The sequence below is a fragment of the Egretta garzetta genome, unplaced genomic scaffold (assembly GCF_000687185.1).
Source record: "Egretta garzetta isolate BGI_Z169 unplaced genomic scaffold, ASM68718v1 scaffold363, whole genome shotgun sequence".
Taxonomy (NCBI): domain Eukaryota; kingdom Metazoa; phylum Chordata; class Aves; order Pelecaniformes; family Ardeidae; genus Egretta; species Egretta garzetta.
In genome coordinates, this window is record NW_009259039.1 from 550176 (window position 1) to 577183 (window position 27008).

The following is a 27008-nucleotide window of genomic DNA, read 5'->3' on the forward strand; positions in this document are numbered from 1 at the left end:
CCCGCAGGCGTCTGGGCCGTGAGGGCGGGCTCTCGCCTCAGGCCCTCGCACAGGTTCCGCTCACCTGCAGCCAGGCGAGCCCGTCGGGAGCGGTGACAGCCTCCCCAGCGCTGGCCGCCCGCCTTTCCCCTCGCCCCCTCCGCCCCAGGCGGCAGTAGGCCATTGCTGCCCGCGGGCTTTGCCCTCCCCGCCACGCGCCTCCAGAGGGACTTCTTTGCCAAACCAGCGGGGGAGGCCACTGTTCATAAAACCGCTTTGTGGCCTTGATCCTTCCGATTTTGCCCCCGTCCGACGCGCTGTGGCGTTACGCTTTGCAATAAAGGTGTCCCCTCTGGCTCCTGCAAGTTTTGCCGCTGTGTAGGAATTTCAGGTCCAAGCTGATCATGCACAAGGTTGGTGGACTTGAGTGTCTTGAGCATGCTTAAGAAAGCTACAAGTGATTTAAAGGACATTTCTTAAGTCATGCCCCTGCTGTGATGGTAAGAGAGTCAGCTTTCCAGGGCGCTGTTATTGGAAGGAACAGGTGCTCTTTGCCAGAGCTCTTGAGCCTCTCGCATCTTTCACTTGAGAAACAAGTGCTGGATTTAGTGAACTTGCCAACATGCTAGAGAAGCCACTTGTTCAGCTTCCCTACAGTATATGCTGCTTCAGAAGTGAGGAAGTGGGAAGGACCATTACTGGCTCCTGGAAAACTGATCGATTTAGCCCCGCTGCGATTTGTGTCCTACTGCTGATTCCACTGGGAGTACGGCACAGACATCTCAGCTGCAGAGGTCAGATTTATTTGTATTCACGCTTAGCTATTAACGGTGTGTGGCCTGCATAACCTCCTACAGTGCGATCTCTGCCTCTCTGTTTCCTGTACAAATTAAGAACTCAACTTCTTGCTGATACTGGAGAGACAATGGTAAAACACATCAAAACAGAGCTCTTAATTCTTCCCTGCCAGTCTTCGCTTCTCCACTTGTTCACAAATCACGCCATCTTTGTGATCTCACTGGCCCTGCTGGCAGCCTGCGGTGCCTTTGGCGGCAGCCTTTTCCCCTCAGTCTGGGCACTTAATCAGTGCCTGAATCCTGTTGGTGTCTTTCCAGCCACACAGATTACCAGCTAAACTCTCATTATGACTATAACAAATTCTCCCTTTCTGGGATTGACAGCTCTTTAGACTTCTTTAATATCCATTCAAAGCATTCAAGAGGGACTTTCCTCCTCTTGTGTTGCTCTGCTCTCTTCTGCCTTCCCCTCCCTCTCAAGTCCCTGTCTTCTGTCTACAGGCCCTACCCGTAGGTAGGTTTGGAAGGAATCTTGTGCGTGCAATATGCCACCCTTAGGGGCAAGTGTGTGATGGAGGGATTTGCAGAAATACCTAATCCATGCCTTCCCAGACATGCACATTGTAACAAATTGGCCACAACACTCTGTATCAAACTAAGCATCCTGGGCAATCGCTTCTCAGATTTACAGCTTGTCACCAGGATGGGGAGCAATCATCCCAGTCCTAGAACTGAAAAGCACAGCAAACTCCTTTGTTGAGAATGCCCGGACAATTCTTGTAAATGAACTGTACCGGCGAGGAAGATGTACACCCCGAGTCTGGCAAACATCCCCAGTCTCAGCATGAACTGGAAGGGGTCAGAATCTGGATCAAAACAAAAATCGGCCAACCACGCAGCGAAGAGGTTTCTCAGGACTCTAGAAGCATCAGTACTCTCCACCATCTCACCAATGGTCAATCTTCACTACTTCGGGGGAAAACTATTCTTTCCTGTTATTGCTGACCACAGAGTCACAAAATAATTGAGGTCGGAAGGGATGTCTCAAGGTTAGCCGGTCCAACCGCCTGCTCAAGTCGGGCCACCCACAGCCAGTTACCCAGAACTGTGTCCAGACGACTCCCCATGGAGGGAGACACCACAACCTCTCTGGCCAACCTGTTGCAGTGTTCAATTGCCCTCACAGTAGTAAAAAAGTGTTTCCTGATGTTCAGATAGAACTCTCAATGTGTTTCAGTTGGTGCCTATTGCCCATTAGTCCTGTCACTGGGCATGACTCAAAAAAGCCTGGCTCTTCTTGTAATCCTCCCTTCAGCTATTTATGTACATTGGTAAGATCCTCCCCAAGACATATCTTCTCCAGGCTAAACAGTCTCAGCTCCCTCAGCCTTTCCTCACAGGAGAGATGCTCCAGTCCTGTTATCATCTTTGTGTCCCTTTGCTTGACTCATACTCCAGTATGTCTATGTCTCTCTTGTACTGATGCTGTTGAGATGTTGACCCAGAGGGTCTTGAGGGATGCCAGCGCTCAGTGCCTGCCTGTGTCTCAAGCACATTCACCCTGGCTGTTGGGTGTAGAAAGAGCTCCCAGTAGAATTGTCCAAAGCTCACAAGCCTTCCTTCTCAAACCCATGTTGTCCACCTCTACTTCCCTTTTGACAGCAGCTGGGCTGCCAGTTTGCCATAGCCATTGCTTATCCTACTTTTTGCCTTCTGCTCTCGCTATCCACCTGCTTCTGCCCTGAGAGGGAGCTCTTCAGAGCCCCACACGTTCTCACAATTGCTACATCAGTGTCATCGCAGCCTCTTGCATTGGCAACAATTAAAATACCCATGCACTTTGTGATTAATCACCTCTTCCACTAATGGCTGTTCTTAAGACACCCTCATCAGGTTAGGAAATGGAAGTTGTTGCGCTTCCACTGCTCTCCATTCCGTTGTAAATTTGGTTATTTTGCGCAGCTGGAGATAGAGGTTGCAACTTCACATTTCTTGTCTTCTGAATGTAGCCTCAGGTTTCCTGTTTCACAGGCGTTGAGCTCTGTCACTCAACAGCCTGATCGGAACATCTTGTCATACGCAGTCTTTGCTTTGGCATGGAGGGAAGCAGATCAGAAACTTTGGCGGCCGAAGTGAGTGAGGAAATAATTTATACCTCTGTCAAATTCTCTCAGACTCCACCGCCAAGGGCCAGAGCTGGACGGGAAAGGAGAGGTAAGGAAGCTGGATGAGGTAGGTCAACAAAAGATTTTATTTCAAGGAAAAGCAAGTTCTAACAAAAACACTCTGAGCTGGCCACTGTCTTCGCTTACCAGCTCATGGTGCTGTTGCTTTTGTTCTAAAATTACCATGAGTATTTTACTGTGATAAAAGCCAATGGGTCAGAGACGCAGCATTGTTCCCCTCCCTCTCTCTGTCAGACCCCTTTCGGTGTTTACTCCTGGGCATTCAACCCAGGCATCCTTTTCTCTGAAAGAGGTTTGCAGATTTAAAGTCATCTGCTTGTCAGCAATAAGAGATTGTCGGCAATAGTTCTTTGAAGGGCAGGCGAGATGAGAGTACAGATAAATTAGAGGCGTATGCTAATCAGAGATCAGAGACAGAGGAGGCATATGAGATCATCCAGTCTCTCTCTCCCGTGGGGCTCTGCAGGATTCTTTTGTGATACATTTTTTCCTGTGTTTTCTCTGTTCTAGTTTTACATACCTCCCAGTGAGGAAATTTTCAGCTTTTGCCTTGGGACAGTTCTGCAGGGCATTTTACCACCAGGAAGATTTTCTTAGCGCTTTCCTTAAATTTTCTCTTCCCTTATTTCCGCTCCATTCTCCCTGTTCAGGCCTTGCAAATGTCACACGGAGCAATTTCTCTGGCTGCTTAGTTGAGAAATACCACCTTAGAAGAGTGAGATTTTGCACTGATGATCATTCTTTATAGGCCACTCCTTCCCATGAGCTGATTGCTTTTCCTCTAAATGCCTGTGTGCTTTAGATGAGTTGTGTTGTGCTGGCTGCAGCGCTAATGGTTGGCCTTAGCTTTTTTTCAGAGCTGTTACGGTAAAGGGGGCTCTCGCTCTGGGATACAAGATTTCTGTGCCCCCATCAGAATAATTGCATACATCTGTGGTTGTTGCTGGTGCCCGGCCACTTGCTGCACTATGGCAACAGAGACAGCACAGAACCCCCCAGGTTCCTGTCTGGTAATCACACTCCATCTACTTGGAAGGCAGTCTTGCTTTTGCATGTGTTTTCATCAGAAATGATGTTTTCTGCTGCATCAAAAAGCACAGGGACATCCCTTCATTCCCTGCCATTTGTGTTACTCCCACCCTGTTGGAGGTGGAGATTACCCGATGCCTTCTTGAGATGTCTGCAGTTTTAATATTCCTCTTCTCCAAATTCCTTTATGTACCCTCACCTTTTTGAGCTGAAGTCAGAGGGCCTTAAATAAGGAAGCTGCTCTTTGAACACACTTTCTGTGCATATTATTTGATTATTTCCTGGCTCTCCTCTGCGTGTGAGGAGTCTCTAAGGAGCGCAGTTTAAATACCTTTCTTTAGAAGATCTTTATTTTCAACTCTGTCCCTGCCTTCATCGCTTTTGAGGGATGTGCTCTCAGGTATTTCCTCTCTGTTTTCAAATGCACGTCCCTGCTACCAAGTCATCCCTGTGATGCAGTGTCACAGGTATAACACAGGTGTATAAATCAGTCTTCTGGTCAAACCAACTGGTTCTGTCTCTCATGGACTCCTTGAAAATGAAGAGTTGCCCTGGCTGTCTTGTTTGGCTTCCAGAAAGCCTTAGATATGCCACGCTACCAAAATGTCAGTCCAGCAGTCACTTAAGACAGCATTAGCCTGTGTGGCATGCTTGTAGTAACAGCGATAACCAGGTTTGTGCCACAGCCAAGGACAGGATCCTCGTTTCTCAAATCCTCCTCCCTGGCCCTAGGTAGTCATGCTGCTCCCATACTGACGTAGGCAGGAGCTGAGGGGAGCTATCTGGGACAGCGCAATGACATTCTTCAGACTGCCCTAGAAGACTTGAATTATAAAATGCTAACAGCTTTCAGTTTTTGAACTGAATCTGGGCTCCCAAACTTAAAAATACTGGGTCATGTTGCTTGCAGATGAATGCAGCATATCACAGTCATTTCTCCAGAGCACTGCCAGACCTAACTGGGTGTTTTGTATACTAGAAACTTATAACATTGGGTATTTACATTAAATGTCCACTAGTCCACTTCCCCCTTCCCTTGGGGAGAGTCTTCCACAGTTCCTCAGACAGCTACATGGAAATATTTCTAGGTGCTCCGTTCAGATTTCCCTCCTTGGTTTCAAACTCTTCCCAGGTACTTCTCCCTTCCTCTTCTACAAGATCTTTACATGTGTTCCAGTGGCTGAGGATCAAGCACAACCCCCCAAACCTGTATTAAAAAGGCGGAACTGCAGGGAATCCCTCTTGCAAGGGGTAAAAATACGGATTTATGAATTTTTTTATTCCACTTTCCTGGGTTGATCATTGCAGTTCAAGTGAGGCTTAAATTCACCTTGAATGCTTCAATATAACTTGCCCTCTTCACTCCCTTTTTTCCTCCCATACTTTTTAATTTTTAAGTGAACTCTCCCACTGCTCTGGTTGTGGAGGTGCCCTGGGATTTTGTTTTGATGCTGAGTCGAGTCAATTCCGTTTTTCTGCAGTTGGTTTGAAACAATGGAGGGTGAACTGCTCTATTCATTACCAGGAGACACAACCAAAAAAAGCTTGACCCAGCTGAAAATAGGAGCATTGGTGAAGGTGGTTAGTACAAAGGCACCAACTGGGATGCCCGGTGTTGACATTTAAGGATTAACTGTTTGACTGACTGTCATCCCAGTTGCCTTGTCCTGGAAGTAGTTTTCCCTAAAGTATGGAACAGTGACATGGAGGATGCAGGAGATAGATAGCTTCTTTCAGAGGCAAGAGAGGAAGGAAAACAGAAGTGCAAATCCTCAGAAATGTGGCCTCAGAACAAAGAATGATATTTCAACAGACATTTATCCCCTTTTACTTAGTTTTCAGTTTTAATCTGCAGAGAAGAAGCTCCACCCTACACGTTAGCCTCTGGCTGACTCCATTCTCTTGGGGCTTAACCTGATGGCAAAACCCACATCACCACAGACACAAAGGCAGCCTTACAAGAGGAGTAGACAGCAGACAGAGAGAAGAGCTACTCAGTTCAAGTCCTTCAGTTCTCCCATTGTCTTCTTCTGTGAAGCTGAGGAGTAGGTTGCAACTGAAGTCTTTCTGTGTTTTGTAACTGAGAAGAGATGGGGTTTTGTTCTTTAATAACGATTTAAAAATAAATAATTGTTGGTATTTTTTAACCACAATGGGGTAGCTAGAAGATCCTGCAGGCTTCAGGAAACACAACAAAACCTTTACCTTAGGAAAGATCTTTCTACCAGAAGAATGATGCATACAATGAAGCTCCCTCACGCTCACCCTTGTTACCTTAGAAAATTCTTCTAGCCAAAACCACAGGTCTAAATATACTGCTATAAACTAGAAACTGGTCTTAAAACCAGTGAGCCTGCAAACTTCTCTAAGATCAAAATAAATTATTTTTTCTAGCTTATTGATTTGGTCTACTTTCTGTATTTGGGCAAAGGATGCATTCTTGGTTTTGAGTGAAGTCCTTTCCCCTTCTGTTTTAGCACTGGCTTTTTTTGTCCTTCCCACAATATTCATGATACGTGATGTGCATTTGTTTTCAGCCTTCACTGAAAGATCCTAAAAAAAGTCTCCCCTACTGCTTACAAATATTTTTTTTTTGGCCATCCCTTTAAATTTTTCTCTGACAAAGATCCTTGTTTTCCTGTAGTTTCCCATTTTGAAATTATTATACCACAGTGCCTTTTGTTGTTGTTGTTGGTGGTGGTGACTTTTGACTCTGTTGAATCTCAGTGCATTTGTGTTCACTGCAGCAGAGAAGCTGCTGGATGGAGCCATGGTGAGCCGGGTGGCCTGAGCATGGCTCAGGGAAGTCACGAGCTGCTTTGCTTTCTGTGTTTCCCAGTTCACCGCTCTGCAAGGTGCCTATTGACGGTGTCTATAAGCATTCAGTCTCAGCATCATGTCCTCACATGGCATTTGCTTAATTTAATGCGATTAGTTGATGCCTGTTGTTGTCACCTTGCTTCCTCCATGGTTGCTCTGGCTCTTTTTGCCAGCTCACGAGTGCTGTCGGCATCCTTGTCTGGCATATAATTCCAACCCAATGCATTTAGTAGGAGTTGCTTGATCTGCAGGGTTGCTGTTACTGTTGCCTCTTGATGCAGTTAGTTATTTAACCTAATTTAACTGTAATTTTACTTGAGCAGAGAATAGCCCCCTCTGTCTTCCTTGTGTATTTTGTATCCTGTCACTATGACATCCTACTCACAGCCCTTCTTCTACCAAGTTTTCCATGTACTTGCTGTGGTAGTGTCTTTGGTTAAAGCTAGCCGCCTTCTCCCTCCATCTTACTCCTTAGACTCCTAGCCTTTTCAGGGGCTACAGAAATGTTTCTTTGGGTCCTGTGATACGACCGAGAGAGAATCACCTCAGATTTCATGGGCTCCACCAGGGACTTTGCCACTGGATTTGGGTAGAAGACTCCGGAGCACCACAAGAGCAAGATGTGGTACATAAGCTCAAGGGAGAAGCACAGGGAAATCTGGGGTTCTTCAACATTGGTAACCATTAGCTGCATATTTAGTGCTTCTTAGAAAGTTCTATTGTCTATGCAGCTGTCATACTGAGATTAATAAAACAGGCAAACCAACCCCCCTGGAGCTCATCCATGGCCATAAGTGTCATCCTCTCCTCAGCCTGGGACAGAGGAGATTTTAGTGCTGAGATTTCAACAACTTACGGAAATTGAATGCCTCTCTCCAGGAGGTGACAGGTGTAGCCTGGAGGCTAACGGGTTGTGCTGTACATGAACAGATCTCTACATGGCAGTCCTGCCCCACCCTTTGAAAGGAAGCTGTGCTGAGCTGCGGTGGAGGCTGCCCCAAAGAGTCACCCTCTGCCACTGGCAGCAAGTGAACAGCGGATGGTGGTGGTGGAAGTGTGGAGGGGCATCCCAAGGTCTTCAAGGCTGGCCCTCTCATCTTGCCACCCTGCCATCGGAGAGGCGGATGAGGGCGTAGGACTGACTTGGGAGCGTCCTGGAAAGATGTAACACGACTGCCTGTCTCAGCCGGTGAACAGGATGCTGAGGTTAAACCTGTTGCTGTTGCTGAGAGAGCTGGAGGAAAAGCCTTGGGTTTCTTTTTGCATTTAAGCTGGAACATGGTGTCTGCAGCAGTGCAGCTCTGTGTTTCCACCCCTAGCTTCAATGTCAAGGCAGGAGCGGGTTTGCTGGGAGGCTTCTGCCAGCAGGAGGTACCACATGGTGCCTGGGGGCTCCAGCTGACTTGGGGTGGGTGCTGCTTCTCCTGGGGTCGGCCACCTGAGGGGCTGGGCCAGCCAGCTCTGTGGCCCTGCAGGGGCAGAGCTGTGGCTGACCTGGAGACAGATACACTTCCTGGGAAGCACAGGCAGGGACTGATGGCTCTGGCCTGCGCTGAAATGGGGCCTTGGACTGGTGGGCAGGGGCACGGGGAGGACCTGGGGAGGCTGGGCAGGGACAGTGGTGGCATCGATCTGCAGAGTGTAGACAGACAGGGATGCTCTAAATAATTCAGTTCCTTATGGAAATGCCCAGGACACAAGCAAACTACGTAAAACCACTGTCAGTTTTCACATGGCTCCTGTTTCTTTTCTCTTTTACAGCTCCCTGTCTGTGGCCAGCTGTTGTGCCAGGCTTGGCTATAGGCTTTGGGATACTGAGCATCGCCCTAGCAACTGCTTTGATTTGGAACATGAGTAAGTGGACAAAGGGGTGCTGAGGATGAGCAACAACAACAAAGGACCAGCAACTCATCCAAGCGCAGGAGCTCAGATCCTGAACTCCGTTATATGGGGTTAAACCAGAAGCTGTTCTAGGTTTCTACCACCCTTAAGTACCCACTGCCTATCCAGAATATTTTGAAGAATATATTCCTTGTGCACACCCAGGCAACCGACTTCAGATCCTGTGCCAAAGAGCAGTGAAAGTATTGAAAGGTTTTTGTAGACTTGTCTGCTGTAATTATAGTGGTAAACTGTAGAACAAATATAGAAGGTCTCTAACACTTCCGCATGTGTGCAGAAGGTGCTAGACCATGTGGGAGAGCCTACTGTTTACTGCTTATAATCCGTTTACCTGATGTGTGACCCAATCACACCATACCCACAGAATGATGTAATTTTTTCCCTTAGTTTTTATGCACCCAGAATGTCAGCTGCCTTCAGATAGCCAGTTTTGGTTCTCAGGTATCTGAGTAGTTCAGAGGAAACCCCGGGGGGCCGGGGGGGTGTGTGGCGCTGGGGGACAGGTTGCACCAGCATCAGAGTGCGTGTGACTCTTATATGAAGATTTGGAAATTGCACAGAGGATCTGAAGTTCAGTGGTCATGCATTGTTATTTTTAGATGCTTATCCTGACTTGTGTTTTCTGCGTTGCAACTATCCAGAAGAGTTGTTTTTCAGCAGGTCCTTGCTGACAAGTGTCTTTCAGCTGGTTAATGGCAGAGAAAAGCTGGTATTTTGACTCCTTTACAGGTGGCTCCCACCCACGCTGCCCTGAGCAGTGGATAGCCTACAGAGGGAGCTGCTACTCCTTCTCCAAGGAGAAGAAGGACTGGCATTCCAGCCAGGAATCCTGCTTGGCACAAGGAGCTCATCTCCTGGTCATCAGTGATACCAGCGAAATGGTAATGGTTTTCTTATTCTTTGAGGATCTGCCATTTCCTTGCAGATATCTCAGTGACTGACATCCAAGCAGTGCTGTCACTCGAGCAATATTTTGACTTTGAAGGAGAGGAAGGATTTATGGCTGCGATGTTATAGTGCGCTTCCAGTTTCAGAATGCACTTTAACAGTTCCCAGCAGGCAAACAAGCAAAGGCGAGAAGGGAGGGGTGAGGGTGACTGTCAGCTACTCAGAATTATCCTAGGAAGGATGTTACGAGATAGTCTTCTCCATTGCCCCTGTCAACCTCCCCTCCTAGCCCCAACAAGGCTCATATGAATGATTACAGGAAAAGACTGTGGCACTGTGCAGTCTGTGCTCTTTGCCTACAAACCAGTATGTCCCCACACTTCAGGAATGCTTCCTTTGCAAAAGCGATGCCTCTCCTCCCTGCAACCACTCCAGCTCCTCCTGCTCAGTGACCCTTGCCTGTGTTTGTGCATGGTTGTGCATGGCTATTTCTTTTTCAGTCTGTTTTCAATGCTTACTTCCTCTCTCTGCCAAAAAAACTCAGTTGTGCTGATGAAATCATAAACCATCTGTTCCACTGCTCATTTTCCAGCAGGTGCTCGCCAGGGGTGGGGGAATGTATGACCACTAAAGAAATGGGTAGAGCTGGTCACTAGGGCGGGTGAGGCATGCCTGCATAAGTAGAGCAGAAGTACTTGATCTGGTTTTGCACAAGCCAGGGCTTATTAGCTCAGGTCCAATGAACGTGGACAGCTTCCAGTCCCTGGACAGAAGTTGCATTGTATGATGTTCTGTGGGGGCTTACAAAGCCAGGTCTCTGCTTGACTGGGAGTATGTACTGGGCTCTCACACTTTCTCCTTGAGAAAAATACTCATCTTCCCCAGATTGCCCATTTCTCAGTGTGAAGAGAGCCTTCCTGGTCTGTCTGCTTTCTTACTATTATCTCTGCTACCAGAGCGTTACCCATTATCCCTGCTCAGACTTCCCCATGTAAGCAAGGCTTTCCTAGCTATCTGTGCCCTATGGTGCAAAGGCTGTGGCCGTGCAACCTCCGTTTGCCAGGGAAGCACAGTCATCTCCAAGCCACCAGCAACACTCAAGCGTTCCTCAAGCTACTCCTATTCCCACCACTTTACCAAGTCAGCTTTGTTAATGCTTCTGTGTGAAGATGTCTGCTCTGAAGCTTTGTGTAATGCAGCAGGAGGTAAGAATGGGGCCCAGCCATACCACTGAAAGGTTGCTGTTGTTGGCTTTCATTGCAAATGTGGACAAGACAAACTTCTCTCCCATCGTTGACTTGGTGGGGGGGGTGGGGTGGGGTTGGAGGGGGTTTACTTCAGGGCTGAGCTTCTATTGCAGGCTTCACCTTTTAACAGTAGACAGAAGTTAAAGGTTAGGCAAAAGGAAACGAACATTGAAAACACGTAGGAGGAAAGTTTTTATAAAATTTAGTGAGTTTTGGTCCTGGGCTCTTTACACAAACCTGCCGGTGCCTGCACTTCCTGCCCTGACCTGATTTTACCCTTAATTGTTAATATTTTGTATTAGCTTGCTAGCTAGATGTATGCTAGAGCATTAATATTAATACTAATCACATACATTTCTACATAAAGCTCTGTGTAGGAAACTTCAGGAGACTGGGGTGCACTTGGTTCACCTACATTGCCCTGAGAGATGTCCTTTGAAGAATCTGCCCAGGACCCTTGAAAGCACGCTTACTCCCTTGTGAGGGTACATGTAGCTATTATTCCAGGCGTGATCTGCAGGGCTGATCTTCCTGATCAGAAAGTGTGGAGAAACAGTATTGTTAGTCAGGCAAGGGGGTGTATCTTTCCCTCTTTCTCTTTACTTATCCTTACCTCCATTTTCAGGCTGTCTGCCATTAGTCACTTTGTAATTCATCACCATTTCTAGGACCTGTTCAAGAGTATTCAAACTGGATATTTCTGGATTGGACTGAGTAACAGCACAGGCTCTGGCTGGATTTGGGAAGATGGCTCTATATTCAGTGGTACCAAGTGAGTTTCATGCTGTTTTAAAAACAACGGTGCTAATTCAGATTGCCTGGTGTTCTACAACACCCAGAGTTCCTGCAGCAGATCTCAGGAGTTTTCTTCCTGGACAGATTTTCTTCTTACTTTCATGTGTACGGCACTGAACTCATAAGGGTCTACTTTTTACTGCCCTGCACCTCGTGAAGGTGTGTACCTGCAAAAAGCAGGGCTAGTGTTAGTACCTCACTCTCTACTTCCCTCCAGCTACTTAGACCAAGGATTATTTACCTGCACTGCCCATGCAGTTGCTCAGTCAGAAAAACCTATGGTCCAATCTTGCCTTTACTGGGTTTAGCCACCTTGCACCCGTTCTGCCAAGTGCTGTTGTCACTGGGTGCAAGAATCTAGCCCTTTGCTGCTTCACTGGTGCCAACCCAAGTCAGAACCTTAATTTTGGCTCAGTATTTACTTGGACAAAACTCAGCATTCTGCATGAGGGAAAATATCATTATTTGGTCCAGTGACTTTGCTTGGCCCTTTCCTTTTTATGGCAGCTAACACAAATGAGTTAGTCTCTAAGGCTTCTCCAGCAAGGAAACTCACACAAGATCTCGCTGTTGGTAGAACAGTACTCTTAAGCACTTGTCTTAGTTCCCTTCTTAAATCCAGCTTTCTGTTCTTACAAACTCCTTGGAGGTGATCATCTTTCCATGAAACTGTCAGCACTGCCATTCTCATGCTGGTGGATATCAATGTTACTGCAGGACAGTTCTGATTTGGGTTGCACAATGGCAAAATTACTTAGATGTGTAATCTTCAGGTAGATAGGTATTTTGGTTTTGTTTTCTAACACCTGCCCTTTGGAGGTTAGGTTCTTTCACTTCCCCTGGGCTCCACCCTTCAAAATCAGGTGTTTTTTCTTTCTTGCCACCAGGAGACAATCTCAGCATTTTCCCTCAGTCTCACTTTTGTTCCGTGTCTCTTGCAGGATCCTCTCTAACAGCCCTGTGCAACGGTGTGCTGTCCTGATGAAAGATAATTTTCAGGCCTCCAGCTGTGAATTTTCTGCTCCGTGGATCTGTGAGAAATCTCTTAGATAATAAATTAACCATCTCATCAGTAGTACAAGTGGATCATTGTCCTGCAAACAAAGGTGTTTTGCAGGGACAGGTTTGTTGCCCATAAGGGTGAGATACCCTCTGTATCGGATCCATTCTCCGTCCATGTCTGTTGGATTACTGCTGTTTGTGACCACATGAGACACGGGACATATACCCCACCCTAGTCTTTCCTTATTTGTCCTATAGGGGCAAACAAAAGTTTTGTCACAACAGATGCTGGGTCTTCAGATACCTGAGGGTGTGCTGGCCATTTTCCTCCATTCCTGAGCATCAGATTTGATTTCCATTCCCTGCATCTCCACTGATTGGTGCCAGGAGGACTGGGAAAACGCTGTTCACTGCTAGAAACATATGAACAGGCTCCTCCCAGCAGCAGCCTCTCCTTTTGCACTCAGTGCTATGAGTGGGAGAGAAGAGGGTGAAATGAGACTACAGCTTCTGTAAATCCAGCAGTGAAAATAAACCTCCAGTACTGCACTGGACCAAACGCATGCATTCATGTCATTACTTCTCTCTGCTGGAAGGAACCAGCTGCATGCCATGTTTTATAGGCCAACTTCAACCAAACTGGTCAAGAGGCTAGACTTCTGAAGTCAAAGGAATGCAGTTCATTGTGTGTTATTATTGATCAGCCAGGAATGTGTTTCCCTCCTGTTGTCAGCAGGTTGAGGGAGCTGATCCTTCCCCGCTGCTCAGCTCTGGTGAGGCCACACCTGGAGTACCGTGTCCTCAGTACAAAAGAGACACGGGCATACTGGGGAGTCCAATGAAGGGCTGCAAAGATGATGAAAGGACTGGAGCATCTCACATATGAGGAAAGGTTGAGACAGCTGGGATGGTTTATCCTAGAGAAGAGAAGGCTGAGTGGAGATCTTATTAATGTATATATATCATATATGTATATATGAAAGTAAAGAACTGGGCACCATGGTGCATGGCAGGGGAGGCCTAGGGAGAAACTAATTGATCCAAACACTGGAGTTTTAATCTGAAAATGCTAGATCAGGGGGTTCACAAGGAGGATTACAAATTGGAAGTGATTGTTTTTGGGATTGATAGTGCTGTGCCACATGTAAATAAGGGCTACGAACAACTGTGAAATCACAGAGAGAACAGAAAACAGAAAACAACCCCAGATCTTGTATTCAAAAAGAAAATTGCTGTTTTCCCCACAGCAATTTTCTTTTCAAATAATTGAAATTGTCCTTGCATCACCTGGTTGAAAGAAGCAACTTAATGTAGTTTTGACCAATCCAGTTGCAACAAAATGGCAAATTCCTCACGCTGCCATTTACAGAATGCCTTCAGTTGCGTACCCCTGCTGCGTGAGGCTTGGCATTCATAGAGGATGCAGCACATGACGGAATCAGGGCAGATGAAGACAAAAATACAGACCTTAGCATACCCAGGTAAGTAGATATCTGCTGAGCCTTATATAGAGTTCACTGAGCTGAGGGGCTTAAGGTGGGAATGTTGCCAGCAATGGTAAGTCTGCTTTTCGATCACCATGTGTCGTGGTTTAACCCCAGCAGGCAGCTAAGCACCACACCATGCCTGTAACAGTCAGACCTGGGGAAACTGCTAGAAAAACATGGTATTTGAAGCAGTGTCCTACCTTGCATTTTCATCTCAGGTTGTCTGCGTTACTTTGGGTGAGTCATTTGTCTGTGCCAGGGTCCATTCAACATCAAAAGAAGATGCTGTCCCTCACTCACAGGAAGTGGCCAGGCCCTAAGAAATAATGCTGGAGATTTTGCCTGCTTTGTCAAAATGGTGGTAGCATCTACAGAAGGAAACCTAGCATTTACTTTACCAGAGAACCCTAGTGAAGAAACAGCTTCTCATGTTATCATGATGGATGTAGGTGAGGTGAGCATGTCTCTGAGCTTGCCTAGTTTACCTTGTTAGTGCAACAGCTTTACCTCTCCTAGGATTTTACAGTGCAGTGCATGCTAGACTATTTTACTGATGAGCTCTTCAAACATGGCCTCTCAATCTCATCCGAAAGAGATGCTCAGGAGATGTAAAATAAATACATATGTTAGGTTGCCTCAAAAGTTGACTGTTTTTTGAAGGGCAAGGATTTTCAGCTGTGGATTTTACTTTTAACGATTCATGTGGCTCCTCTGTGGGTTCAAGTTTTCACAATGCTAACAGGATCTGAAGCAAGTACATTCATTTCCATGAAAAACAGTTGAACAAATACCTTTGGCAGAGCTTTTAATCTTCTATTTAGAACATGTTGATATAGTTGATTGATATATACTAATTTTCTTGGAAATAAGTTCTTAGATGAACTCTGTAAGCGGTGATGGATGAATACTGAAGGCACATGGTTAGCAGATCGAGGTAAGTTACTATCCTCATTCTCCATGGCATTTCTGAGGCTGCACTTGGACTGTGTCTGGTCTGCTGACCCCCAGTTCAAGAGGAACACGGAGAAACTGGAGAAGGTCCAATGGAGGACTGCCAAACTGGTCAGAGTTTGGGGCATATGATCCACAGGGAGTGACAGGGAGCTGGGCTTGTTCTGACCAAGAGGAGGTGGGACTGATTAAATAGGTGCCTACAGATACTTGAAAGGCAGTTACAAGGATGTTGGAACATGACCTTTCTTGCTAGAGGCAGAAGATACAACAGGGGGCAATGGCTGCAACTGCAGCTTGGGGAGTTCCGATTGGACATGAGGAAAGACGTTTTCACCAGAGATTAGTGCAACACTGGAACAGGTCACTGGAGAAATGGTAGGTTCTCCATCCTTGGAAGTTTTCAAGATTTGACTTGACAAAGTCACAGCTGACCTGATCTAACCTTGGCAACAGTCCGGCTTTAAGTGAAAGGATGGACTGGATAACTTCCAGAGCTCCCTTCCAACCAGCTCTTCTGTGATGCTACCAATGACCACAGTGGGATTCTTGGTTCAGATACAGGGTACTCAATGCTCTTTTTGCACAATTGGGGCACCTGTCCCTTTGAGCTATGCCAAATGACAGAACTTCAGATTCACTGACAGACATCCAGGAAAGATATACCTAAAACACACTCTCCTCATGGACAGGCCAACTCCTTGAAGGAGTTTTCTTGGGGAGCTTAGAGGTAACCACTTAAAATCTAGTCAAAATACTCTAGAGAGCCTGTGGCCTTCTCAGCTGTACTCACAGCAGATAGAAATGGCAGGAAAGGGAAAACTCATTGCCACTGCCTTGCCTGTGCCACCACCTACCAGCCGAATCACATGGGCCATGCAGAGACCCTTGAAATTAGGCTGCTGGGGCCCAAGTTGCTCTTGGTAATGGGATGGAGGCCAAGCAGCTTGAGGGCAGATTTTGAAAGTCAGTTCGGTACCTGTGCATGTTGATTGGTACCTACTGGGTTTCTCAAGCCTTTAAAATCTTGCCCCCTTCAATTGACTGAAAGCATTTCTCTTCAGTTTTTGGCTACACAGCACATTTTTGCCCAAGGTCCTAATGATTGGGAGCTGGCTTGTGAGTGTTGTGAGCTGTTTGGCTATTTGCCAAAAGTGTAGCCCTGGTTTCCTCTGCTGTGTGCAGATCTACACCTCCTTCCTGTAAGGTTTGTCTTCAGTCAGTTTGGCTCCTGACCTGTTCGAACCAATGCGAAGTGTCATCTTCAAAAAGGCTTTGACCACCCCATGTACAAATCCTCTTCTTTGCGGGTGAGGCAGATCTTCCTGGGCTACATGTCTTTTGGGCGGGTAGAGCAACCTTTAGGCATCAGATGGAGAAGGCAGGGCAGAAGCCTGGGCTGCGTTTCTTTTGTGCAGTCCCCGGTGAAGTCGGATGGGCACTACTATTCTCTCCTTTCCCATGCAGGTGACTGCAGGGTGGAATGAGGTCTCTAATGAAGGTTTGTGATCTCATTGCACTTGGATTTCTTAATGATGATGATGATGATAGTAAGAGAGGGGAAGGACAGACAGATAATCATTTTGTCCTGCACCCTTTTAAATCTGAAAATTATGCTTTACATCCTTTAACACAGATCTCCATTCTTTGGAGTTTGGGTTAGGACTGTAAGACAGACAGATACTCTACTGCCACTTGCAAGGGTAATAATTACCAGAGCTATTGATCCTTCTGCTGCAGATCAAGTTAACTACAGTACAGGCAATGGTCAAAAGAAATTTCCCTCTATGATGCAACACTGTGGATTTTCACATAATGAAACCAAGAAGGGCTCCGTCAAACAGCAAGAATTTGATCTAGATGGACCAATAACTTGATCTGGAACAAGAACCAGCACAGGCAAAGCAAGACCCAGGCCACGTCTGTTCTGCTGTGTGAGGGCAACTGCTGCTCTGGGGAACTGGTTAATGTGTTACATGCTGTTAATGGGTTGAACTTTTGGCAGCTTCCCATCATGTCACTGTCCCTGTTTTTGTCAGGGTGAAGGTCAGATTATCTTAGATGGCTTTGATTGTCCAGGCATTCTCTGGCCCCTTTTCCTGGCATCAGCCCTGGTGGCACCAGGAATGGAGAGCACAAGAGAGCGGGGCAGGTGGAGGGGGAAGGTTTTCAGTGTTTGCATTCCCCTTTTACAGACCCTGCCCGTAAGCAGGGGTTAGGCACACCCACGCTCGTTTCCCAAGCCCTGGCTCAATCTCCTGCTCCCAGTTTGAAGGAAAAGGAACTGCTCCTGCACCTCCAGCAGCCTCCATGACCAGCGCCGTGGCTAGCTCCATGCAGAGAGCCCTGCTGGAAATGAAGGCCTTCCCCTCACCCTTTCCTGTTAGCCCTTCTTTCCTTTAGCTACCACCTTCATTGCCTGCTGCCCTGCCCCAAAAGAGGGACAGCTCCAGCCTGCTGGGCACCCTCCCCTCCCTCTCCCCCCAGTGCCTGGCCTTCTGCCCGGACTCAGAGCTACTGGTTCCAGCTCCTCCTTACTGCCTCTCCCCATTTCCCGATGGGCCCTGGCCCCCAGCCCTTATCTCCTCCGGCCCATGGGCTGTTTGCAGAGGAGAGTATAAAGGGGTTGACTCCGAGAGCGGAGCGTGAATACCTCAAGCAGCACCGGACCAGGCTGGGTGTCTGCTTCACTCATCACATCCTGCTGTGCACCATGGGGAAGGACAGGCTGCTCATCAAACCAACCATCTTCCTTCTTCTCCTCTTCTTCCTCCCTGCAGACACCTCACCTGCTGCAGAGCCGTAAGCTACACAGGAGGGGGGGTGTCTGTGGGCAGGCAGGAGACCTGGGTTATATCCCTGTGTCTGTTGCTTTGTCTCTTGTCTTCTGCCTACTTTCTTTTATACAGGAATAAAAGACACCAGGGCTGGGTACAGTGTCTTCTACAAACAGCAACTTCAGTGCTTCAGGGGGACCCAAAACAGTCTGTGAAACTGGCACATCAGTGAAACTTCAGAGAAAAAAAAAGAAAAAAGAAAAAAGAGGAAAGGTCTATGAGAATACCTTTTGCTGCTCCAGAGAATTGACAGCATTTCAACAAAATTTTCTGCACAAAATTTGTTCTTTACCAATTTACCTTTTAAGGCAACTTTTTGTAACTATTTGCACATTCAGTTTTTCTTAAGAGACAGACTTTTTTGAAAAGACAATGAAAGGTTGAATTTTGGGTTGCCTACCCTACTCCCAAGTTGAAATGCCCAGGACATGGGAGCGTTTTTTTCATTGATAATGAGGAAAAAAGGAACAAATAGCAGATCTGGAATGGCCAGAAATGGCTTTATTTTTTAATTCAGATTTTTCAGCTCAGCCAATGGAATAAAAATTCCCTTCTCAGCCAGAGTTATGTGGCACTGTAAGACTGTGACTGTTAAGGTCTATGAGGGTATATTATGCTGAATCCCTTCTTCACCCCCTTTTGTCCTGTGTGTATGTGAAGGGGGTGTGTGTTGTGTGCATACGTGTATGTGTATGGCAGCAGCAGGGCATGAGGGGTCCTGGCATCCCAGAGATTTTCTTCTTTGGCTTTTTGGTATGTCTTCTCCTCAGCAGAGCAAGGCTGTGCATTTTTATCACATGCAAGGTAAGCAGATGGCAGGGTTGGGATCTGAGGGGGCCAGAGCTTTCTCCCTGCAGACCAACTGATGGATATAAAGGTGCCAGAGCCTCCCCTGCCACTAAAGGCAATGCCCTACCTTACCGCTGAGGTTTCAAGGGCTCTTTCCCCAGCTGCTCGCTGCTCTGGGGATGCCTGTCAGAGGCCAGTCCTCACCCGCCCAAAGGGCAGCACTGTTGCCATTGGGTGCGTCAGGTTTGACTCCCAGATGCAGTGGTGGGCACTGGGGAACTGCTGGCACGTTGCTCCATGGGGAGGGAGGCTGTGCATGGCCTGGCAGAGCCCCCCTGCTCAGGCTGAGCCAGAGGGGCTTGCTTCCCTGAAAAACTGAAATTTGCTGCAGTGTTTTTTGCTTAAGATCTGGCACCACGCTGTGGCAGTTTTGGATCTCTGCGAGGAATGAGAGTGGTGCTACAGATGGTTTGCAGGTTGTAGTCAATGGCATTTTTTCACTAGGTACTAGCACTTGTGTGGCTCCTGAATCCTACTAACAGTGTCCAGCAAAGGGGACAATCGACTTTTCCCTACTGGCATTATTCAGGGTCCCAGGAGGAAGTGCTGCTGTTGTGCCAGAACCTGGAAAAACATATCCCTTCCAGCTGTTTGCACTGAGAATTTCCTGTGGTATTTTGCTTTTGAGACCAGCCTCTCTGCTTTCCCCTGCTGTTACAGACATGCTGAAAATCTTGTTGCGCTCCTAGAAAATGCATCTCTCTCCCTGTACAGTGTCTTACCTGTTCCTCCTCCTCTGACCTGTCCTTCTCCCCTGTTCCTAGGCAGTATATGGTACTACTGCCCTATCTGATACACACCGATTCTCCTGAGAAAGTCTGTGTCCAGCTGACCCACCTGAATGAGTCTGTGACGCTGAGTGCCACACTTGAGTACCAAGGGGAAAACAGGAGCTTGATTGATGATGTGGTGTCGGAGAGGGACGTGTTCACCTGCATCCCTTTCTCTGTGAGTATTTCATTCCTGTGGGATGATCCCTTGTGCCAGGGATAAACTGTAAGGGCACTGAGTAGTAATGAACAGAGAAACACTCTGTAGGTATTCACTTTACCTCTTGGCCAAAGGTACATTCATGTCCATCCTCAACACCCTGTCACTGCTGAGATCTCCTTAGCATGCTACCTGAATGGGAAATACTGAACTGGAAAGCCAACCCCTCTATGACAGAAGAGGCCAGGAGAAAGAAGAGGTTTTAGTATTGATGCTCCTGATGGCTGTTTGGCGAACAGCTTCTTCAGGTGGCTCTCCACATTATCCTTCAACAGCCACAAATTGTCACTTGAGTGCCTTCAAATTGGGGTAGACCTCAGACAGTTTTTGCCTTGTGGATATAGTACACTGAATTAATGTAAGAACATAGATTTGTGATTGCCTCTGTCTGAAATAGAGAATGAAGCAGGAAATTCATAGCTTAATGTAATTGATAGCCCCAGGGACTATAACAAGTCATAGGCAACCAGGAAGGTTGGTCGTCTGGCTCAGAGCACAGATTATGTCTTTGGCCTGAAGGCTGAAGAACTGGCCTTCAGGACCTGAACAGGTTGAGATCCATGTCTGGGTTTGTCAGGTATAGGCTGAAGAAAGAATTTTGTCACTTGGAGAGAGATGTATAGAGATTTGGCATGTCTGGTTTGGAAAAGGAAATGTTGTGCAAGGACTAGGGATGTTATCTGAACGAGAAGGAAGATTATTCCATTGCCCCTGTGAATGATAAAAGGAAAAGGACAGAAAGGCTTTGGTCTGGGCAGCAAGAATTTCTTAAAATGAGGTGGCAGAGCTTGGACTTCCTTTGCTGCACAATACTTGCACAATCACTGCACAGCAGTAGGAATGAGTAGGAATATAGGACAAGTAAAGATCAGTCTCTTGTTCCTGACTATAGTTTTCCTCACCTCTCTGTTGTGTCCATCAGGACTATATTAGAGCTCTTATTTCATGAAGGCCAGTTAAGTCCAGCAAGCCTTTAAAGGTGATCCGTAACATAGCTGCCTTCTTACTCTCCAGGTTCCAAAATTGAGTAGCCAGTCGCCAGTCACATTTGTCACTGTGACAGTGAAGGGGGCAACACTGCAGTTCAGGAGCCGCAAGTCGGTGCTGGTCAAGAATTATGAGAGCTTGGTCTTTGTCCAGACAGACAAACCCATCTACAAGCCCGGACAGACAGGTACCAGTGAAGGGGTGGAGAGTTGTATTTGAAGCAAAAATATGTACTAAAGCTGTTGGACTGTGCTGGCCAGTTGTCAACTGCTTCAGTGGCAGTCAGAACAGCAACCTCATGGCTGAGGCTTATGTTTTTAATGCTCAGTATGGGAACAATTTGGGGAACCTTAACCTATCTGGAGAACCTTAAGATGCACGTGTCTGGGGCACCTGCACACATTCCCTCTGTCACTTGAGGGCTCTGCTGTTGTGGTCCATGCAGTTAGGGTCCGCATTAAAATCAGAAAAAGACTGGATATTTGTCCTATAGAGAACAGGGCCAAAATTCAGACTAAGTCATGAAATAGCATTCAAAGCAACAGCTGATTTTGCTCAATGAAGACAGAGAGAACTATATAAACCATTTATTTCTTCTGGGCCATTGATCTCCTGAATTTGGCCTAGACAGGAACTAATGTCCTAAAAGAGACACTGAATTCTCTGTCCATCCAGAGCCAACACAAACTTGCAGCCAAGTGCTGAATTAATTTGCTTGCATTCATCCTTCCTAAGACATCAGACTAGTTACAACAAAATCAGAAGACCCATGTGAATTGCAGTGTAAAAATGTATCCATGAAAAGTAGACAAAGGCAACTTAAATTTAACTTTGGTCCCAGTTAATGAGATGCCCATGATCTGTAAGGTGTTCACACTGCTGTGGATTTGCTCTTAACATCCTCTTTTTAATGTAATTTGTTATACGGGTAACCTTCTAGCATGACTTAGTGTTCTAATGAATAGAATTTCTTTAGAAGAGAACAGCTCTGTTCTCTGTTGTACCATTTGGTTTTTCGCAACTGATGTTTTCTGGTTGGTGACTGCACTGTGGAACCTCACTCTCTGCCTTTCTCCATCAGTCCTGTTCAGAATTGTTTCTCTGGATAAAGACTTCCGTCCCTTGAATGAGGTGGTAAGTATGATACTTCCTTTTCACTACTTATTTGGCCCTAAGTCATCTATATGGGGAAGAAAGAGGTGTCTTTTGGGGAGACCTCTCAGTACACTGAGATAGTTGTGCAGTTCCTGGGTTATCTCAGATCTTGGTAACAGGACCTGTTCTTCAAATTTCTGCATAAGGCTGCCTTCTGCATTCTTGGAAAGGTTTCACAAACTGCAAATCAACAGTGCTGGTGTTCACACCTCAGCAGTGAGCAAATCTGCATTACCACAGTGTACACCTGCTCTTACTGGTATTGCAGATCATACAGATTTAGTAATTTCAGCTGCCTTTTCTGCCTGAGGCAAAGGATTGCCCTTCCTCTTCATGTACCTCAAATGCTTTGTTGCTCCACACCAGGGACTTTCTTCCTTATCCTATTGGGTGATCAGTTTGTTCCCTGAAATGTGGTGATAGCCCTGGCCATTTGACTGTGTTGCTTGCACTCTGTCTAAATGTGCATTCTAAATATCTTGTCTCCTTTCTTCCCTTTCTAGTTTCCGCTGGTCTATATCGAGGTATGTACCAACATTGAATTCATGTTCACATCTATCTCACCCCGACCTGGGCAGCATAACTACCTGTTGCCTGAAGATGATTCTTGTCTATTTTATTTATTAATCAGGTCCATAACATTAATTTGAATATACAGGGCTTTAACTCATATGGTGGCAACCATGTACTCTGGCCCAGGTTGCAGCTCTTTCTCTTGTGCAAACCTCCCTCCCCCCAACTCTGCTTGTGCCCCCCACTCCTACCCTGCAGCCTCCTGAAACCCTGGTGCTGGGCCTCTCTCATTGCTTTTGCTAGTGCTTTTTAGTTCTTGTTGCAGACTTCCACTGTTCTCACAATTTCCTTGTGGTCTCATTATCTATAGGACCCAAAGAAAAACCGTCTGTACCAGTGGTCAAAGGTGGAGTTAAAGGGGGGGTTAATTCAGCTGTTGTTCAAACTCACTTCTGAACCTATGCAAGGGACCTACACAGTGGCGGCACAGAAGGCCTCTGGGAAGACAATTCAGCACCCTTTCTCTGTGGAGGAGTATGGTAACTGTCACTGCAGTTTCAAGTTCCTAACATCTAGTCCCATGGGGCATGAAAGCATAATTGAACAGGGTGGTAGATCCGACCAGGATGTCCAGCACAGCTGGAAAAATGTCTCTGTGTCCTCTCCCTCCCAAGCATCATCCCTTTCTGAGAAGTGAAGACTGAAGGACTTGAGTGACCTGTCTCCACTCCTCCCTAAGCCCCAGGCCATGCTGTGCAGCTCTTCTGACTGCCCACCTCAGCAAGGCTCCAGTCAGGAGGAGCAAGTGTGCTGGCAACTACAAGTCTCACCTCCTTTCAGAGGTGATTTAAGGACACAGCTTCATCTCCAGCTGGATACACACCTGTCAGGTGTCACACTATGAGCCTGAAGCCCAGAGTCCTGACCTTTTGGTGTAGGCTGGGGCTGTCTGTAAATTCAGGTCTTGCCTGCCCTCCCCCACAAGCTAAGCCCATAGCTCTCATTACGCCTTAGTGCCTTAACCTCTCCCTGGTACTCTCACCCCTATGCCAGTTCCATCTGCTTGGCTAGAAAATGGTATCCCAACACACACGCATGCATGGCTGCAACGAGCATAACTTCCCACCCCAGCAAGCCAACTGCAGCCCTTGGTCTGACATGGTCTGACATGATGCAGCAGAGAGGAGTTCTGGAAGATGAGCCTGGAAGTCCTTTGACCTCTTTCAATTGCAAGACTGTTCCTCTGCCCTGAATCCCTCCTAGTTCTCCCAAGACAGTCACCATCCACTTCCCTGCCTGCAGCTGGATTTGGATGTGCTGTCACCCTGTGCTGAGTCACCAGGGAAGCTAAGGGGTCTTCACATTTTGCAAATTGGAAAGACCTACATGCTTTGGAAATGCAGAGACCAGGCTATGGTCCAAGCTCTGTATGTTTGTGGGAGATCTCTATTGACTTAGCTCTCTATTTTACTGTATCCTGCTTCTGGGGGGCTGATAACGCATGTGTTATCTAAGAAGCTGATGTATTTTAAGAGCTGGTGTAATAATCCTGTCTTCTTACCTGGCACAGTGGTTGGCCGAGTGCCTGTGACTTTCACTGACTTCATTGGGATGTGCAAGTGACAGAAGTCTCTAAAATCTGACCACTTAGATGCAGAGAACATTTGTAAGAATAGCCTTTGAGCAGCCTTCATGTCTCATTCTTATGTTATTCCCCACAACATAGACTGTTTTCCTTTGCTTCTGCTGCAGTGCTGCCAAAATTTGAAGTAACAGTGAAAATGCCCAAGGTGATCACCATTCTTGATGAGAAGCTGAAGGTGACAGTTTGTGGTCTGTGAGTGTCATTCTTTTAAGTCCTTCTTGGTTTCAGGTTTTTCTTCAGTTGCTGTTGAAAGTCCAGCTGGGAGACTGAGATGTGTTACTACATTATATTTCTCAATCCTTTTGGGGTCCCAGGACCAAACAGACTACATCCAACATTAAACAAAAGAAAACAGTTATTGCTTGGGGCAGTTTTGTATGTAACATGTAGAAACTTATTGTTCTTCTGGTTTTTGGGAGGGGCTTTTTTTTGAGTCATAGAGGATTTAAGACCAACTGCAGTGCTAGGGAAGTGGTCTTTGGTTTAGTTTACCTGGGAATGATGTTTTAACTCTGGCCTCTGCTTGTCATCACTGAGAGGAAACTGTAAGTGATGCAGCTTCCCTCTTCCCCTTGGGCCACCTGATTCGATTCTGCATGGCACGTTCCATGCATCCTGCAGGCAGACCCATAACTCAGGTTGAAGAACAAGCCAAAAGACCCAGAGCACATGCATAGACAAACCAGTTCCATCCAAATCGGGCAGTGGGGTAGATACTTGCAACATGTTCTCCAAGGTGAGGGGTACTCTCAACTAAATCAGCATTAGGGTAAATGATTTCTGCAGACTTGTGTGTTATTCCCGGGGTTGCAGTCAGGGCTATAAGATTCGGTGCTCCTGCCCCATTGCCAAGCTCCATCCTAAAAGGTTAACAAATTTCTTTCTGCTTTTTATTTCCTGTGATGACTCTGATGTATCCTGGAGGCAGCTCTAGGGAAGAGCCCTGGCTCCGCTGGGGGTGAGCTACTAATTTTTTTCCACCCCTCTTACATTTCTAATGGCTCTGTTCTTCTTTCAATCCTTCCTGCTGGTAGATACACATTTGGGAAGCCTGTTCCTGGCCTCGCGAGCTTCCGTGTCTGCCGGAAGTTTGAACGCACAACCACCTGCTATGGTGAAGAGGCTAAGGCCGTGTGTGACGAGTTCTCTGGACAGGTGAGCCAGGATTACTCTCATGGGCAGAGTGATAGGAGAGTGTGTGGTTTATTGAGCATGCCTTGCAGGCACAGGCTTGCTCTGAGGGCGTATGTGCAAGCATGAGCGTGAAGAGGGGAGAGACTCCATGTATTTTAAGGAAGCCTGAAGAAAGAGAGAAGATTGGGTGCAAGATGAAATGTGAAAGGTAAAAATAGGGGGAAGGTCTGTGCAGTAAGAAGGATGTGTGAGAAGGCAAGAAGCTGACAGAGGAAGAAGGGGTGAAAGAAACAAAATAAAAGGTCAGGCGGAACGTAGAGAGTATAAGAGAGAAGTGAGATAGAAAAGGCATGAGTGATGAGAGCAGAGCTGGGGTTGGCTTACACTAGAGACGGTGTGTGGGATCAGAAGTTGGTGTTAGAAGCAGGAAAGGAGCAGAAACCAGGGGAGGGGTGATGCATTTTGAGCAAGAAGAAAAGGGATATGGATTTAGCAGAAGTGGTTAGGACAGACAGAAAAAAAATAAATCACTTTTTTCACTCTTCAGACTGGCAAGTCTACGAGAACAAAACTGAATAGTGTTTGGAGCATGGACAGGTGCAATAGTGCTAGCTTTATTGACAGAAGCTGGGGTAATAGCAATTGTGGAAATATGCCAGGACAAGAAAGCAAGCAGAAGACACGCTTATGGTCCTTGGGGTCTGCTACAGTATGATCTCCACAATTGCCTCTGCCACTGCTGTTGTTATCCATGCTAAAAGAAAATATGAACACTGTGGTGCTAATGTCTGTTCCAGGCATCTTTTCCCTTTTCTGTGGAGACCTGCCTTGTACTGAAGATGCTGAAGAGAGATGGCAAGCCTTGGAAATACTTTTCCAGCTATCATCTTCTTTCTACACATACACAGGCTTTGGTTCATGTATTGCTCATGCGGCTTGCGCATTTTAAGTCAGCAGCTATATTCTAATGTGCCTGATGCCTGGCAAACAATTCCTGTGTGGCATACACTTGAATAATTCCCTATGCTTCTGTATCAAGTGTTTGGAATTTCAAACTTCACACACACATACACAAAAATGTTCTAGGTTTCAAACTCTTTGCTCTGATATTGCTGCAAGTACTTCAAAATGCTGCTTGCCAAGTTATTTATGTGCTTTTCCAGTTTTTGATAAAAAACAACAGGGGGAATGATCTGTGAGGTTATGGACTTCTCTTCCAGTTCTGAGCAACTCACAGTTATGGATTCAATAAGTTGGATAAACATATAAATGAGACTGTAATGGTCTTGTTTGTTTTCCTCCAACAGACAGACAACTATGGCTGCATTTCTGAAATTGTAAAGACCAAGGTGTTCCAGCTCAAAAGAAGTGGATATGAGAATAAGCTCCATGTGGAGGCTAAAATTAAAGAGGAGGAGACAGGTATGAATCATCTGGATTGAAGAGCCATGTAATAAGCCCAGGAGAGACCAGCAGAGGGGCCTGCCAAGTAGGAATGAGGGAGAAAAGCAGACTCTTGCTTTTCTGGAATCCTGAAGTTTTCCTACCCGGAGGCCAGGAACATCAACAAAATTGCTTGTCCAGCAGAGGAAGGTTGGCCTGGAGTAAAAATAATTCTGGTCAGGCAGAAGCAAATTAATTCTTTGTGCTTCTTCCTGCAGGAGTGGAGTTGACTGGAACAAGCTTCTCCCAGATCACAACTACCATTAGCAAAATCACCTTTGAGCATTCAGACTCCCACTACAAACCTGGAATCCCCTTCTTTGGGCAGGTAGGGAAACCATGAGAATGGAATGCGATGAGTGTCAAATGATC

The 27008-nt window shown here is 46.5% G+C and overlaps 2 protein-coding genes across 2 annotated transcripts in view; both read left to right on the forward strand.

Annotated features, from left to right (window-relative positions):
• The first annotated feature begins 2872 nt into the window (after window positions 1–2872).
• On the forward strand, window positions 2873–13081 carry KLRG1 (killer cell lectin like receptor G1). Its single transcript, XM_009634946.2, has 5 exons — window positions 2873–2990; window positions 8573–8665; window positions 9443–9594; window positions 11517–11620; window positions 12585–13081. Exons 1-5 carry the CDS (start codon window positions 2873–2875, stop codon window positions 12694–12696), a joined length of 579 nt encoding a protein of 192 aa, XP_009633241.1. The 3' UTR covers window positions 12697–13081.
• A 4700-nt stretch (window positions 13082–17781) lies between these two features.
• Window positions 17782–27008, forward strand: part of A2M (alpha-2-macroglobulin) — a 30466-nt gene continuing 21239 nt past the window's right edge. Inside the window, exons 1-10 of the mRNA XM_035890525.1 lie at window positions 17782–17885; window positions 19534–19717; window positions 20774–20933; window positions 21828–21880; window positions 22405–22425; window positions 22785–22953; window positions 24167–24251; window positions 25094–25214; window positions 26501–26615; window positions 26855–26964. Coding sequence (XP_035746418.1) covers window positions 17797–17885; window positions 19534–19717; window positions 20774–20933; window positions 21828–21880; window positions 22405–22425; window positions 22785–22953; window positions 24167–24251; window positions 25094–25214; window positions 26501–26615; window positions 26855–26964 — 1107 coding nt within the window. The 5' untranslated portion in view covers window positions 17782–17796. The remainder of the gene's footprint in view (window positions 17886–19533; window positions 19718–20773; window positions 20934–21827; window positions 21881–22404; window positions 22426–22784; window positions 22954–24166; window positions 24252–25093; window positions 25215–26500; window positions 26616–26854; window positions 26965–27008) is intronic.